The sequence below is a fragment of the Corylus avellana genome, chromosome 4 (assembly GCF_965113065.1).
Source record: "Corylus avellana chromosome 4, dhCorAvel1.hap1.2, whole genome shotgun sequence".
Lineage (NCBI taxonomy): Eukaryota > Viridiplantae > Streptophyta > Magnoliopsida > Fagales > Betulaceae > Corylus > Corylus avellana.
The window spans coordinates 31,033,150-31,049,293 of record NC_142493.1 but is presented as its reverse complement, the minus strand read 5'-3'; the positions used below and the strand labels follow the sequence as shown (position 1 = coordinate 31,049,293).

General features: G+C 35.7%; 2 protein-coding genes across 2 annotated transcripts; both read right to left on the bottom strand.

Moving 5' to 3' along the window:
* Nucleotides 1-268: 268 nt before the first annotated feature.
* LOC132179270 (cytosolic sulfotransferase 5) lies at nucleotides 269-1,515 on the bottom strand. The gene has a single exon (XM_059591969.2). The coding sequence runs from the start codon at nucleotides 1,513-1,515 to the stop codon at nucleotides 517-519; it is 999 nt and encodes a 332-aa protein (XP_059447952.2). The 3' UTR covers nucleotides 269-516.
* A 6,275-nt stretch (nucleotides 1,516-7,790) lies between these two features.
* Nucleotides 7,791-9,406, bottom strand: LOC132178417 (uncharacterized). Its single transcript, XM_059590855.2, has 2 exons — nucleotides 9,018-9,406; nucleotides 7,791-8,734 (listed from the first exon to the last, which is right to left on the bottom strand). Exons 1-2 carry the CDS (start codon nucleotides 9,323-9,325, stop codon nucleotides 7,876-7,878), a joined length of 1,167 nt encoding a protein of 388 aa, XP_059446838.2. The 5' UTR covers nucleotides 9,326-9,406; the 3' UTR covers nucleotides 7,791-7,875.
* Between the last annotated feature and the right edge of the window lie 6,738 nt (nucleotides 9,407-16,144).

Genomic DNA, 16,144 nt, shown 5'->3' with positions numbered 1-16,144 from the left:
GGGTTAACACGAACCCGACACGCCAACCTATTTTTTCAGCCCTAATTGTAGCGACTCTATAGGGAAAAGATGTGGAGTAATGTTAAAAGTCACTCTTGTCTGTGTTTTTTTTTTTGACTCAAAAAATGATGTGACTTCTAAAATCATTATTGGCTTTCTGATTGATTATTATTAAATTTTGATGAAATGATGATTTTAAAAGCTACCTCATTCTTAAAATAATACAGGACAATGATAATGATGATCCAACTTGAAGAGTGACAATATATAAGAGAATACGAACAACAATTTATTGAAGATTGATCAAGTGTCAACATAAACATCGACAATCGATCAAAGCACAGTACACACAAGACATTTTATTGAAGATTGATCGGATGTCAACAAACTAGTTGACAATTGACAATCGAATCAGAGAACACTGATAACATTACACATTGACGAGAACCTAGGGATCTATTTATTTATACAATAATAATAATAATAATAATGAAAATGATGATGCAACTTGAATATCTAAACTCTTAGTCCAGTTCCATCAAACTTCTCTTCCGTGATGCGATCTATTTTTTCTATCATCTTTGCCGTCAAGTGATTCTTCCAATCTCCAACCTCACCGCGACGAAAAAATGCATTGTTCACCTCGCCGGCAGGCAATTTTCCACTTTTATTCACCTCCAAGTTGCTCAGATTGTCAAAACTGCACAATCTTAAGATATTATCCTCTACGCCTTGGGCCTTTTCTTCTGGAGAAAAAGGGCACTCCAAGAACTCAGCTAGTCTCCTCAGATTGGCAGCTGGATGCTCTTTCATTTCCTCAAACTTCAAGAAAAGTATCTTTTGAGGCATTTCTAAGCTTTTCTTCCAATATCCCAAAACATTGTCCCAATAAGGCCCGTACATACTCACTCCCCTACAAAACTTGTCAAAAGCCTCTTCAAGTGAATTGGTGCCCCAAGCAGTTGGTCTCAACTTGTTGGTGAAGTGCCAAAGTGAGACAAAAGTGTCCTTAGGGTTCCTACACAAATACACAATCTTGCAAGCCGAGTCTTTGACAGACGTCGGCAGCAAAGCAAAAGGCAAATGAGTTGAAAAGAGCCTTGGAAAGGCAAAGGAGGAGAGGTCCGGAACCTGGCTTTGAGTGTAGAGATTGACGTCCAAGAAGGGCACAAGAACATGAGGGTTGTTGGTGAGCAGAGGGTGTTGTAGAGGGTCCGGCCGATAGCGCACCCGGTTGACCAAGGCGAACAAGATGGCCTTCAACCAAGTGGTGCCGGCTTTGGGAGTGGTGACAAGGAGGATGTCGGTGTGGTGAGCTTGGAAGTGTTTTTGGAATGCAAGAACACCTTTCATGTATCTAGTTGAGATCCAACAACCTTGGTATTGATGGAGATATTTTGCAACCCAGCCTGTTTCTCTAGGCAGGGAGGATACGACGTCGCTGCATTCTTGCGGCAGTTCATCTTCTTGCAAGTAGTTGGGAAGCGTAGAAGAAGGTGGTTGAAGTGAAAGCATTGTAATTTGTTGTCGTATCCCTCTCGATCTATATATATATATATATATATATATATATATAATGAGAAATGTTAAATGTTTTTTTTGGTGTCTTTTCAATTATAACATAACTTTTAAAATTACCGTTAAATTTAAAATTATCATTATTAACTTTTAATCTATCGATGATTTAATTACAATTTAATCATAATTGTGTCGTACAATGTAAATATCCAAACACAACTTTTTTATTATATATATATATATATATATACCCAATAAGAAAAAGAAGAAGTTAAGAATAGAAAATAATATTTGTATTTAAATAAGATTAATAGTCGAATTAAAATGGTGGGAGGGCCCGAGCAATGAAATGAAGGGCATTTTTCCCGCCAGATTGTCACGGACAAGGAGTAGTAAGCAGAGGACGCCTTTTCAGCCCGAGTCCCGCAAAACCAAAGTGGTCCCCAACTCCCCCATCAGCGCGTGAGCAGAGCTTTGTGTCTGTCTGTACACGTTTCGAACGAAGGGCGCCCCCACGTATTAATTGAAACGACAAGTAGGCCACGTTCTGTTTTTCAGTCCTATACACAGAAGAAGAAACTCAGAGTACTGGTCCCCGGCGGCGACGGACTCCATATATACCGTTTACTCATTGCCCACGGGTAACCCAGAGCTCCAATAGTTGTCGGGGAGCTGTAGGGGGTTACAGCTGGCTGGGTCATGGATCGAGGATGGATGGCGACTCATGGCGCGCGAAGGCTGGATTTTCATAGCCGGAGGCAGAAAATGAGAAAAGGGTGGCTGTCTGAAAGCTGTCTGAAAGCTAACTGATTCTTAACGGCTGGTTACGTACATTTTTTTTTTCTCTGGCACGTGACATTTCTGCCACTGTCCGCTTTTAAAGCATGGAAATCCCACGTGGTATACGAAAATTTATTATCTGATAATAACCAGGGCGGATAATATAATCCACGAACAGGAAAATTTACGGTTATGGTTTAGGTTAACCGAATTTGAGTTATAAATGAGTCGTGTCATTCTGCAGGTTGTTTATTATTATTATTTAATTTTTTTAAACTTAAAATTTTAACCAAAAGAGAAAAAAAAAAGAAAAAGAAGGCATTCATTTATTCTGCTTCTCATGCTATAGATGTCCATTTGGAATGAGACACACCTTAAAATTGAGCTAAATAAATTGTCCATATGTTTGTTGAATTTATGTAAGTTATTTTAAGATATGTTGAGATGTACATGCTCAAACTCAATCACCATTAATAATAGATCCATGATAGCTTTTGTTGTTTTGGAGGCTTTCTATCAATTCTCTCAAACATAATTCTTTTTCAATTAAAAGGTGCGATATTGTTGAGATTTTGTCATTTTGGTTAGGCTATAAAAATTAAAATGATTCACTGTTGGGTCATACCGGAACCTATTGACAGCTAAATAAAACGTGTTCACGGGTTGGGTCATGTCAACCTGAAACGACGCGTTTATCTAAACAGTTATACATGTTGTGTCGTGTTACCCGTTAAAAAAACGTGTCGTATTCAGGTTTTGGAAGTTCGACACGTTTATATAAATGTGTCGGATTTGGGTTGGCATAAATGGGTTCGCGGGTCAACTGGGTTGACACAAACCCGACACGCCAACCTATTTTTTCAGCCCTAATTGTAACGACCTTATAGGGAGAAGATGTGGAGTAATGTTAAAAGTCACTCTTGTGTTTTTTTTTTCTCACTCAAAAAATGATGTGACTTTTATTGAATTTTGATGAAACGATGATTTTAAAAGCCACCTAATTCTTAGAATGACACAAGAGAAATACAAAAGTGACGTATGAAATTACTCAAAGAATGTGAGTGGGGCTTCAATTTGAATAATTTCAATTTTATTGGTTTGTTGTCTTTTTATGATGTGGTATAAATTTAAAATTAAATAAACCCTCATCGACACAAAAAGAAAGATAAAAAAATAATAATAATAAAATAAAATAAAATATTTTTTTTTTTTAAAAAAAGGGTGTGAATGGAATTGGGAAAAAGTAACTCTTGTTTTTTTAAAATTAAAAAAATAAAAAAAATAAAAGTTTGCTTGGCACTTACGAGACATAAAGAAATCAATTTTAGGTTGGCTGGTAAGAGTTGGGTCCAATAAGATTTAGCTATAATTATCAATCTGTAAAAGCAAATTTAGTGCGTGACATGTCCTTTTGTACGTTTCTTTTATACAAAATTTTGTGCATACACCTATAAATATATAAATAAATAAGTAATTTTCAGCATGTGACCCAATTGTTGTGGATTGGGATTTCGTACCACTGTTGTACATATTTAATTCAAGACAATTAGATTTGACCCACAAACTATTGTCTTTGTTTGCTTAATGTCAATAACTTTATAGCCACTGTTGTCATTGTCGGTCCATATGATTTACAGAATGACGGATTGATACGGATAGGGTTTTATTTTTTTCTTTTTTAATCGGATAATTTTAGTCTTTAAAATTGTTATAAAAGAAAAGTAGATGTTATTCACATTATCGAGTAAAAACTATCAACATTGACCGGATCTCATCTTACTCTACTTATTTTAACCATTTATTATTAGTGAAATTTGTAACAATTTAGAAGATATCTTTTTTTTTTTTTTATTATTATTTTTTTTAATTTTTAGAAAAACATAACATTTCATTCAATAATATCACGAACATAAAGTTCTTACATCACATAACAAAGCTCTGAAGCAACCATAGCATAAAGCTACAAGATTACTAAGTTTAGTACAATATTCGAGACCAATCCGCTAACGCATCACTAAAATCAGATTTAATACTAGATCTGTGACAGACAGACTCAACCAAATGCATGGATGACAATTATTCCTCGACTCTGAGAGTGAAAAGACTCTCACGCCGAAACTCTTCCTCCTCAACCCGAATGCCAGGATAATAATTACTTCCACAACCCAAAGATTTGGACCAAAACTAATTAACCTGAAGGCGACATAGATCGGGTGAGTGAGGAAAGAACCTTATTACAAGCCGAACAAAACAAGAAAATTAAACAATACAAGGAAAAAACACATGTCAAAATACAAATACATCTTAAAGAAACAACAAAACAAGGAAATAAAATAAGAAAAGAAACAATACACTCCGGTCACACAAACGCCGGGAACCGAAAACCGGAGGGGTGTTGGAAGCTGATCACGACGGGGATGCGTCGAAAGGCCCAGCAGTGGGCAGTGGGCGGTGGGCGGCAAACATGCGTGGAGAAGACCGGCAAAGCAGGACTTGAAAACAACCACAAACAAGAAAAAAAAAAGGGAAAAAACAACAAGGAACCACCAAAACAGGGGAAATGAGAACAAAGCAGGAAGACGGTAGTTGGAAGGGAGTAGGACCCGTGCAAGCCGGAAATCGCAGCGTAAGGGGCGTGGGAGCTTGACGCGGTGGGGAAGCATGAAAGAAAACCCTGATAGCGAACAGCGAAGCGGCGACACAGGTCGGCGGCGACCACAGACAAAATCAAATGGGGTGGGGGGGGGGGGGGGGGGGGGTTTGAAAGAAAACCCCCCACAAGCTGAACCCACAAAGAGCCAAAACAAGGCCAAAGAGCTCGCTGCAAAAAAGGAAGGCGGGGGAAGAAAAGCGGCAGGGAAGGGGCAGAAACAGAGAAAACATAGGGGAAAAGAGCGGTAAGGAAGATGAAGAAATGAGGCACCAGGGCTAGAGCATCAGGTAAATAACTAGCACCGGAGTGAGGAGGACGAGGGAAGGAGGGAGGCAACCAAACGACCAACCCTCCTTCCTTGTGTGGCTGAAGAGTTTCTCGCTTTTCTCTCTGGTAGCCAGAGAGAAAAGAGACGAAACCCTCAAACAATACTTGTGCGGAAATAATGACACAAATTGATTACAAACTGGGTTCTAGGAGCTCTAATCCTTATATATTATCTGTAATAATTTTTATTGGATCGGACCTTTAACCATCTCATTTAAAAATTAATTAGTGTTTAGTGAGAAAAGTCAAAACTTTTCATGACATTTAAAATTGTATCTTGCAAGACATGTTCTAAAAATCGTCCAAGTGAATAGAGTGACATTATTACACCTCAACTATTTCGTTAACGCACCTTAAACCATATTCAATATAACTTTTAAGGAATACATGTATATATACATAATAATTAATATCCCTTGAGGTTTATTCATCCTAAATGAATATTGCGAATCCCTCAATGAGTATTTGTCACAAAGAAGCAAAAAAAAGGCAAGGTATCCTTGTCGCCTCAAGCATACTAAATCTCATGTAATAATAGCTATACAGCAGTCTGACTGAATTGTTCTAATTTGGTATATGCTACCTGCATTTTGTTTGCCAGAAAATTCTTTGATGGTTCCAAGGAAAAAAAGAAATAGAAAAAGGAATTGAATGTTTACTATCCTAAACTTCAATTCGATTGACTTCTTTTGATTTCCTTTCATTCTCTCTAAAGCTATCATTGTGTTCCACTCACTGACTTTTTGCTACCATTGCCTCAAAATAACAAAAGCAATCTTATTTTTTTCTTAGCAGTGATTTGAATTATCTGTAGCCGGCTGCAGCAGTCCAGCCTCCATCCAGCTGGCCATCAAGGACCATCTCTCTTTTGGTTTTTTTTTTCTTTCCTTCTTTTTTGACAAGTCAAAGGACCATAACCACTGAATTAAATCATAAGTGATTGTGTATTTGTCTCTGCATTGATCGATAATCCTTTCAGCCTCTCCCTCCCTATGTACTTTTAGCATTTCTCTTGTCCCTGCCTTCAACCCCAGCCTCTTATCTTTCTTTTGGTAAATAAAAGCAAATATTTAATTGACTGATCGTCTATAGAATGTACCTTCTCTTGTCTCTCTGTCACTCATGCCCATAACTTCGCTATGAACGTCATTGGGACTGAAAAAGCAAAGAACTTTCCTAAAACATTGGGCACATCCTCAACAACCGATACGTTGAAGAGAAACAACCGATACGTTGGGCACATCCTCAACAACCTCGGAATCTCTTACCACTTGAGCCCAATTGAACCCGTCATATTCAACTTTTGAAGAGAAACAACCGATACGTTGAGCACATCCTCAACAACCTCGGAATCTCTTACCACTTGAGCCCAATTGAACCATTCTGCCTTATAGGGCTCCAATTAATGATGATATGATATGCTTAAGCTGTACAGAACAGACAAACTTCCTAGGGCAGACCTAATAATCCATCTCAACCACCTATTTCCTATACTCGATCTGAAACACATAATTCAAGCTAAAATAATGTTTTAAAAAATAAACATGACTTTACAGACCACGCAGCAGCATCCAACACTATAAGGAAATCCACAAACCAGAATTGGATATAGCATCATCCGACCGTCTCAGTAAAAAGACTGAAATGAATATGAGACATACACCGCACACAACATACTTCTTGAAGCCAAACTGGATTTAATTAAAACCAACAAAATTACACCGAGGAAGATCAATGTTGATACGGTTAATACAAGCGCCGATTTATGAGTGGCATACAAGGTTCTGAAAGTAATCAAACAATAATCACAACGAAATCAGAGAAATAGAGAAGAAAATGAAACCTGGTTGATCGAAGAGAGGCCTGATTAAGGGAAGCTTCATCGAAGGTGCGGACATCGTGGTTGGGCTCGAGAGTGGCGGACAAGCAGTTGAGCAGCCATTGATGAAAAATTCATTTGAAGTACTAACAAAAGAAACCTATATTACTTAGCTTCAAACCAAATTTCAAGGAAATTGGAGAAACTAGGAATAATATATACAACAGTTGTGAGATCTTCTAATGGGACAGTGAGTCCAACCCGATCGAATTTTGTTGCAAGAGACCTATGGTAGCTGTGACGCGTGTAGTCCACGCCGCTGAGACTATCTAAAGCGAACACCACGGTGGTGGCCACCACCATCAAGTATAAATTGCAATAGTTTTTCTTTTTAAAATTTTATCAATCATATTTTTGTTTCTAAATCCTACATACTATACTTTTTTTCAAATGTGGCCCGCCAAATCAATTCTCAAAGAAGTCCTTCAAAACCCAAAATACTTCTCAAAACTTTACTAAATCGACCCTGTCTCTCTTGCTTCCAAACCTGACACAATTGAATTACAAATCTGTAATGAAAGAAATTTAAGTGAAAACAAGGATGAGTTTAATTGATTTGAGTCTTCCAAAAAAAAAAAAAAAAAAAACACTTGTATTAGGTAAACAACACAATAACCATATCCATACAGAATGAAAAGTAAGCAACATTTGTAATGCATACACGAGAACAGAGTAATTGAATTTTACAGTGTTTTAATTTAGAAGACAACAAGAACTTTTACTCCCATTTTCCCCTACTCTGCTTAATGTGGTTGAAATCATAGGTTAATACAAGGCTCCCATCCATTCGTTTCACCACAAACCTCTCAACCAAAACATAAAAACCAAAATTCCTCCACCCCCCATTACCTCCAAACTCCTCCACTCTCTTCAGTGTCACTTGCTTCTCTTCCCCCCCAACCCATCCAACCCTTTCCTGCTCCCACTTCATTCTCTCAACGACTAGTAAGCTCAACCCCGCACTTACTTCTTCTCCCTTTTCGCTGAAGCTCCTAAACCACATCACCCCATCAACCACATTTACACCCGCAGCTTCCCTTCCAGCAACTGAGACAACTTCTCTTTGAACAACAGCATCCACAGCCACACCATTGCCTAGGCTTTCATTATCATATTCACATGCGAACATTCGTTCCCATCTCTGCTCGAGCGTGATCTCATAATACCTTGATCTACGCATTTGATTTTTCAATGGAAGGAGTCCTTCCCTAACAAACATGAAAGGAGAATACCACTTTCCTACAACCACTGGCTGACAACTCTTGTTCGATAGCGGGAAGTTGAAGTTTGGAAGGCGACCACGGAGGGCATTGTCTACGCCTGGTGCGTCACCTAAATGGAAATCGCGGGGAGTTGAGGTATACACTTCCCACACTACTGTTCCGAGGAAAGTTGGAGGGGACCCATCTAGAGATAAGGATTTGACGACAAAACCCCCACGCGGGCCACGCTTTCGAAATATCTCAAATTGCTGGTCTGCGTCGTTGGGATCCAAAGGCTTTAGTGGCACATCACGAACATAACTGAAGCAGAAGCAGCTTCCCTTGTCCTCCTCTTTGGAATTTGCATACGCTTCCCTGCAAGGCTTTGAACATAAATTAGAATTTTTGGGAGGGGGGGTGGGGGGGATCGGATATACAAAGTTAAAAGTGCACTGTAAGGGTCTGGTTAAGTGTAAGAGGGTAGGATCTAGATATCATCAGAGTAATATCGAAGCCCTTTTCTTCTATGTTTGATTTCATACACAAAATTGTTTTTAAGACCAAAAATGCAAACTTCAAACTTGTGTATGAACATAGATGATCAAGCAGCCATGAATAGGAACAACTAACAAGGGGGATATCAGAGGAAAAAACATACCCTTTATGTCTCCCTCGTCTCTTTATTGCATAGTACCGATTGGAAGATAGTGGCTGATTAAAAACTGGAATTAAGGCTGCGTAACAATAAGAAGCATCTTCGTTTGTTGAATACCGAAGCGTGAGGTTTTTGTTCTGAGGGAAAGGTAGGTCCTCGATCTCATGAGCCTTGCACGATCCGAAACAAGAAGTATCCTCGGCTTCTTCGTCTAGGATTACCAAAATACCGGAATTTGGACCTTCAGGGGGCGGCAATGAGAGCTCGGAAGGAAACTTTTTGTACCGAGAAAGAGGTCTTGTCACATACATATTTCCTCTCAAGCAATCTTCACAATTTCTAGTCTGCTATGTGATTTGTATATGTGTTATATAAACTTTCATGTATTTATAAGTGGAGAAGTTATTTTCCTTGTAAGAAAAAAACTCCCGCAGTAGACAACTTAGACAAGTTATTGGTTCGAAGTTGACCAGCTAAACCTTTGGCAACAAGTTACGATGAAAATGACTTGTCTTCTATAAGGGTGTGGTTCTCCGGCCAGCTGTGAATGTGATTGCCTTTGTGGACGAGTCCACAATTGATTTGTGACAGAGAAATTTCTCTACAATGCAATAATATTCCTATATTTAGCCCATCAAAAGCTGATGTGGTAAGCATTTTTTAATATTTTATTATTAAATTTTTTTTAATTTTTAATATTTGATTTTTGGGTTTAGTTGTATATTTTTCTCTTAATCTTCTGGGTTGAGCTTTTGGTATTGATTTTTGCATTTTTTTTCTTAATATTCTTGGTTAATCTTGAGCTTTTGGGTATTGAATTGATGTTGAGCTTTTGTATGTTTTTCTCTTAATCTTCTGGGCTAATCTTGAGCTTTTTTTGGGTTTTGAGTTTTTGTTTTTCGGTTTTTTTTTTGTATATTTTTCTATTAATCTTCTGGGTTAATCTTGAATTCTTGGTTAATCTTGAGCTTTTGGGTATTGAATTGATGTTGAGCTTTTGTATATTTTTCTCTTAATCTTCTGGGTTAATCTTGGGCTTTTTTTTTTTTTTTTTGTTTTGATTTTTTGATTTTTCGGTTTTTTTTTTTAATATATTTTTCTCTTAATCTTCTGGGTTAATCTTGAGCTTTTTTTGGGTTTTGATTTTTTGGTTTTTTTTTTTTTTTTTTTGTATATTTTTCTCTTAATCTTGAGCTTTTGGGTATTGATTTTTAGGTTTTATTAGATTTTTTTTCTTAATCTTCGGGGTTAATTTTGAGCTTTTGGGTATTGAATTGATGGTGTGGTCTTTGGGTTTTGGGTTAATCTTGAGCTTTTGGGTTTTTTTTTTTAATTTTTTTTTCTTAATATTTTCGTGTTAATCTTGAGCTTTTTATGTATTGATTTTTTATGCTTTTTTTTTTTTTTTTGGTATATTTTTCTCTTCTTCTTCTGGTTAATCTTGAACTTTTTTTGGCTATTGATTTTTGGGTTTGTTTGAGAGCTCCATATTTAATGAATGTTTGGTGTGAAATATTTGCAAGCATCAATTACAATTTTTTTTAATTGACACTGTTTTTCACCGATTTGAGAGCCTCCATATTTTATAAATGTCTGTCAATTTTTGCTGTGAAACAATTGTGGTTGCTTTTTATTTTCTAACGTGAAAGATGCCTTCTTCACTTCCCATTTGGTCGCATGCATGAATTTTTTAGAAATCCGGATTTCAAGATGCATCTTTAAAAACGAAATTTGTTTTTTTTAAAAAAGGGAAATTTTTAGAATGTATAAAAAGTAAATGACTAAAGTTGGTTGTTGGCATCAGAAGATGCAGCTACAAATTTTTGGTTGGCTCAAAGAACAAATCCGGATTTCAATGCGACTTTTTGACTTTTTTATTTCTTCCCACGCACACACTCCTTCCTCACTCTTTCTTCGTTTTTTTTCACCTCCCTCTGCACTCCACAAGTTTTTTTTTTTTAAGTAATAAGCTTAAGTTGTAATTAAAAAAAAGGAAAAATTCTTCTTTAGAATACCAATTGTTCACCATCTTTTTCTTCTTCCTACAACTCTGCAATTTCAGTTTTACATCGTAACACAATCTAACTCCATTTTAATATATTCATACAAGAATTTGGAAGAAGAAAGAAATGAAAATGTATTGCATCTAATCAATACAATCACACAATCGTACATCGACGACCTCAATATATATCATCAAACTAATATCTTTCAAAGAGATTTAGATCCCATCACTGCTTATCAGCTCTGTTTATTCAAAGTTAGCATTAGGAAGAGCTAAAAGCAGCATGGGGAAGAGATTATTTGTAAACTGATATTAACTCCAATTGAATATACGTAAAAAAACCTATCTAATCAATCTACTCCATCTAATATTAATTGTCTGCCAATACAAGGTCAAAATGGTGGCGTGGCCGATATGAGATTATTAAATTTTGTTAGAAGAATGTCCAACACATTTAAATTTTGTTCTTATAAAAATGGCTTATTTGAAAATTTCTTAAATTTGGATAGTGTTATTTACCACTTGTTATTTGTTTTTTTTAAAGATAAATATTTGGAGTATATACATGTCTTAACCCATTATCGTGCCTATTGGTTTCCTGATGCACGGCAAACTGGAATATGCAATTTGTGACCCCGAAAAAAAACCCCTATATGACAATTCCAAAAGCTACCCTCCTATATCATAGCAATAGCAATGGTTATAAGGTTACATAGATTTTTGACCCCGAAAAAAAACAAAGTATTGGGAAGTCACGTTTTAGCCAAGTAGAGTCTGTATTTTTGTGGTTTTTAATAAATGATACATGAGTATTTTTCTAATGATTAATATTTTTTGTTTGTTATGTCATCGCCTTTAAAAAAAAAAAAAAAAAAAAATTCAATTTAGTGTAATCATTTTGAGGATTTTAGTATTACAATCAAATTGGGGATATAGATGGATATATTTTTTTTAAAAAAAATGAAAGATAGGTTGTGATGTAGTACCTATTCATTTGGATTATCGGCAACTTTCTTGAGTATTGATAGATACAAATATATTATAAGGTATCTCAAGGATTTAGAAAAGATTATTAATTATGATTGAATAATTGTATTATGGTTTTATGGATTTAGGTTGTGAAATGAATATTGGTAATTGATTTGGTGACAAAAGAGTAAAAATGAGTTTTTAATCATGGTTAAGATTTGTTGGTGACAATAATAGTACTATAATTGAGGTTGTAAAGTATGGATTTATGAATGAAGATTTCGTAGTGATAAGTAGTGAATGCGAGTCCATGTACTGGTCCAGTTTGTTGGTCCGCCAAGGCCAATTATTGCACAATGTTGTGTCGTGAATGAGAGTGTGGTGAGTGAGAGAGACTAAGAGATAAAAAATAAAAAAAAATAAAAAAAATAAAAAAATAAAAAAATAAAAAAGAAAAAGAAAGAATAGTAGAGAAGTGGGGTGGGGCTGTGAAGAAAATGAGGAAATGGGAAGAAATAAACATTATAAGATTAATTGCTATGAGCACAAAAATAAAATCAAAGTAAAAAAAAACTATAGTGACAAAAAAATAAAATACTCTATTAAATATTTATACAAATTGCACAAATATAAAGATAAAAAAAGAAAAAAAAAATTACAAAGAAAAAAAAATTAGAGCAAACAACAACAAAATAAAAACAAAAATTACTAGGGATTGGAGGCTCAGGACCTTATATATATTACAGACCAAATGTTCATTAATATGAAAAAAAGAAGAAAGAGTTGTTGCATAGCGGATGTCCTGCTCCAAGAGACTACTTCTGCAAAGAGAAAACAAACTTAGTATGAGCAGAATTATAGATATTTTAGATTGATGAGTTATCAAAGGGAATATTCATTTCAAATGAGGTACCTGGCTAGAGCTTGGGCAGAAAGATGCACGACACTCCTGTACATCGACCCGGAGCTTTTCTTGCTGTTGCTGGAGATGGGCGGTAGTCTTCTCCATTTCTACCACCTTAACTCCCAAGTCCTTTCTATACGACACCACCAATTTAATTTTCTAGCTCATTATTTTCCTGCTTCAATTCCGCGTATTTCTATTTGTAGTATTTGAGCAGTCGATGTAAAACCCCAACCTGATTCCTTAAGATCTTCATCTCCTCATTTCTGACACTTAAATGCCATGCCATGTTAGAAATTGAAGCAGCACCTTGGATACTGAATGCCAACGAATTATTAATAGTCTCAGCATCAGACCTATCAGCCAACAATCTTTGATCCCATGGAGTTACGAGGCCTATGGCCACCGCTATAGCAGTCGAATCATGCAGCATAACAGAATCATGAATGATGATAGGATGATTGTCAAAGACAAAAGTTGGCTGCCATACGTCAGGGTGTACAGCAAGTTTGTCTGGGTGATCAGCAGGCACTTCAGGGTGAGCAAGAAGTAAGTCAGGTTGTACATTAGGCATAACAATGGGTTGTGTTTCAGGAGCACCATTGAAGTCGATGTTGTTAACGGATGATGATGATGTTGCCATGTTTAGGAGAGTAAGGAAAATATTTGAGAATAAGAAAAATTTGGGAGAGATGAAATTTTGGGAAGAAACGTGCAGGGAGAATAGATGTCAGAAAACTTAGAGTTGTAAGGTATGGCAGTGCTTCAGGAAGAAGCAGGCTTGCATTTTTTTTTTTAAAAAAAATAAAATAAAATTAACCTAAGGTAATTCAACAGTAAAAAAGCATATGGCAGACGACCTCAGGTGATGAAGGATTTTTTTGTCAAAAAGATCCCGTTGATTTTGGATCATGTCTCCCATCATAAATTTGACCAAAATTTATCTCCAGAATCCTTCCTATAAAAGTCAGGTCCCTTCTAAGTTGAAACACAATTCTTCTTATCAAAGTTTTCACCTATGATCTTCCTATAATATTTTCTCATGTACTCAAACTCAAATTTTCTTCGAGTTTGAGTTTCTTCTCACTTATCAAAGGAAATATGTAGCATCACAAATTGATTCATGAAACCCAACTTTCTATTCTCTCATGGTAAACCATTGAAGCAAGATTATCCTTGATGACGCTTCTCAAGCTAAATATCTCTCTCTTTCCTTAGTGATCTTACATGACAGAAGATAAAGAGCACTCGATATGTATGTTCCAAATGACTTTGAAAGAAGTCACATACATATCATGTCCTGAAATGCTTTTCAAGCCCTTATATTTGCAGCACATCAGGACTCTCTGTTCATCTTCTTCTTTTTCTTGACCTTGCAAGACCTAAGAAAGAAAATATATAATATGAGTATACATATGGACTTCCAGCTTGGAAACTTACCCATATCCAACTTTGCTTGCTTATCAATTTCATCTCTAAAATTCATCAAGGCACAACATGTATTAGTCAAGAATGGATGATGATCTTACATTTTTGTAATAGATGTATTTTGATTGAGTTAGAATAATATTTAGGAGTTTCTTTTGCCCATTTATGATTCTTCAAAGTATAAAGGTTCTAGTACATAAAGAATTATTTGATAACGCTATTAGAATAACAAATTAGAGGATGATTAAATAGTGAATGATTGATTTTTAAGAAGGAAATGAATCAAATGATGGAATAATAAGTTAAGAGGGGTATTAGAAAGATTAGATTAAGTATGATGAGTATGCGATAATAATGCTATTAATTAATTACAAATTGTTGGAGGTGTGTTTTTAGTGTCAGTGGACGTATGACCTAAAGGATGTATGATGGTGTGTGTCGGTGTAACTACAACAAATAATTATTGAAGACAATAAAGTGGTTAGATTAGATATATAAGTTAGTTAAGTGTGCCGTTTGTGGAAAGAAAACTACACCCCTATTGTCCCTAGCACTCTAAGTTTTAGTATAAAATAAACAGTCCCACCCTTAGAAAAACGCACTCACTTAAGTATTATACTTTCACTTATTTCTTATTTTCTTTCCCCATTCACGCCAACATGTTCTCATCAATTTTTTTTTTCTTTTCATATTTCTTCTCTCTCCAACCCTTAGAAGGAGATCTATGGAAGAAAGAGACAATGAGTGTTACTAAGAGAAATGCCGGCAGTGAGAGAAAAGATGGTATAATTATAGTTTTTCAGATTGGGTTTTCAATTTAAAAAGTGGGTTTTTTTGCCCATTTAATATTCTTCAAGTATAAAGGTTGAAGTACATAAAGAATTATTTTATAAACGATTAGAATAACAAATTAGAGGGTGATTAAATAGTGAATGATTGATTTTTAAGAAGGAAATGATATTGGAAGAATAAGTTAAGAAGGGTATTAAAAAGATTAGATTAAGTTTGATGAGTATGTAATGATATTGCTATTAATTAATTACAATTGTTGGAGGTATGTTTTGAGCATCGGTAGACATATGACCTATATATATATATATATATATATATATATGTTGTTAGTAGGAAGATAAGAAAGGAGAAAAGAAAGAATAAAGTGGTGGTTGGGTTCTTGGGGTACTCAATTAGCATGCGGCAATAAAATTAAGAAATAAAAAGTTGAAGAAGCTCACGCAAGGCTGCCAAGGGACTCCATGATCATAAAGAAATAAAAATAAAAAAATGAAAACCTTGAAATCCGGATTTGCTTCTTGAGCCAAAATATTTATGCCACACTGCCATGCTGGGGCTCTACTCGTAGGAGGTGCATAAGTCTCTTAATGAGCCCGTCTGCCAACACTTAAGAGATTTTTGGAAAAAAGTCGTAAAGCAGGGATGGTGCTTGAAAATTGCGAACTCTGTCATTTATTGTTCTTATCTGATATGAAATCAGACAATATTTTAAGCAACCTTTGAGCTTCTTAAGCAATTTGGTTTGATTTTCCTTCGACCTTTTCATTTTCATTTTCATTTTGGTTTTCTTTCTTTAAGGCTAGAGATGCAGAAGTCTCTGCCTTAATGATCTTATCTGCCAACGCTCGAGCATAAAGATGTTTGAAAAAAAAGTCGTAAAGCAAGGATGATGCTCGAGAATTGTGAAGACCATCATATATTGTTCTTGTCTGATATGGAATCAAATGATGTTTTAAGCAACTTTCAAGCTTCCGAAATAAGTGTAGTGGGAATCATTACAAAACATTTGCAAGTTTAAAGCAAGTTGTGAAA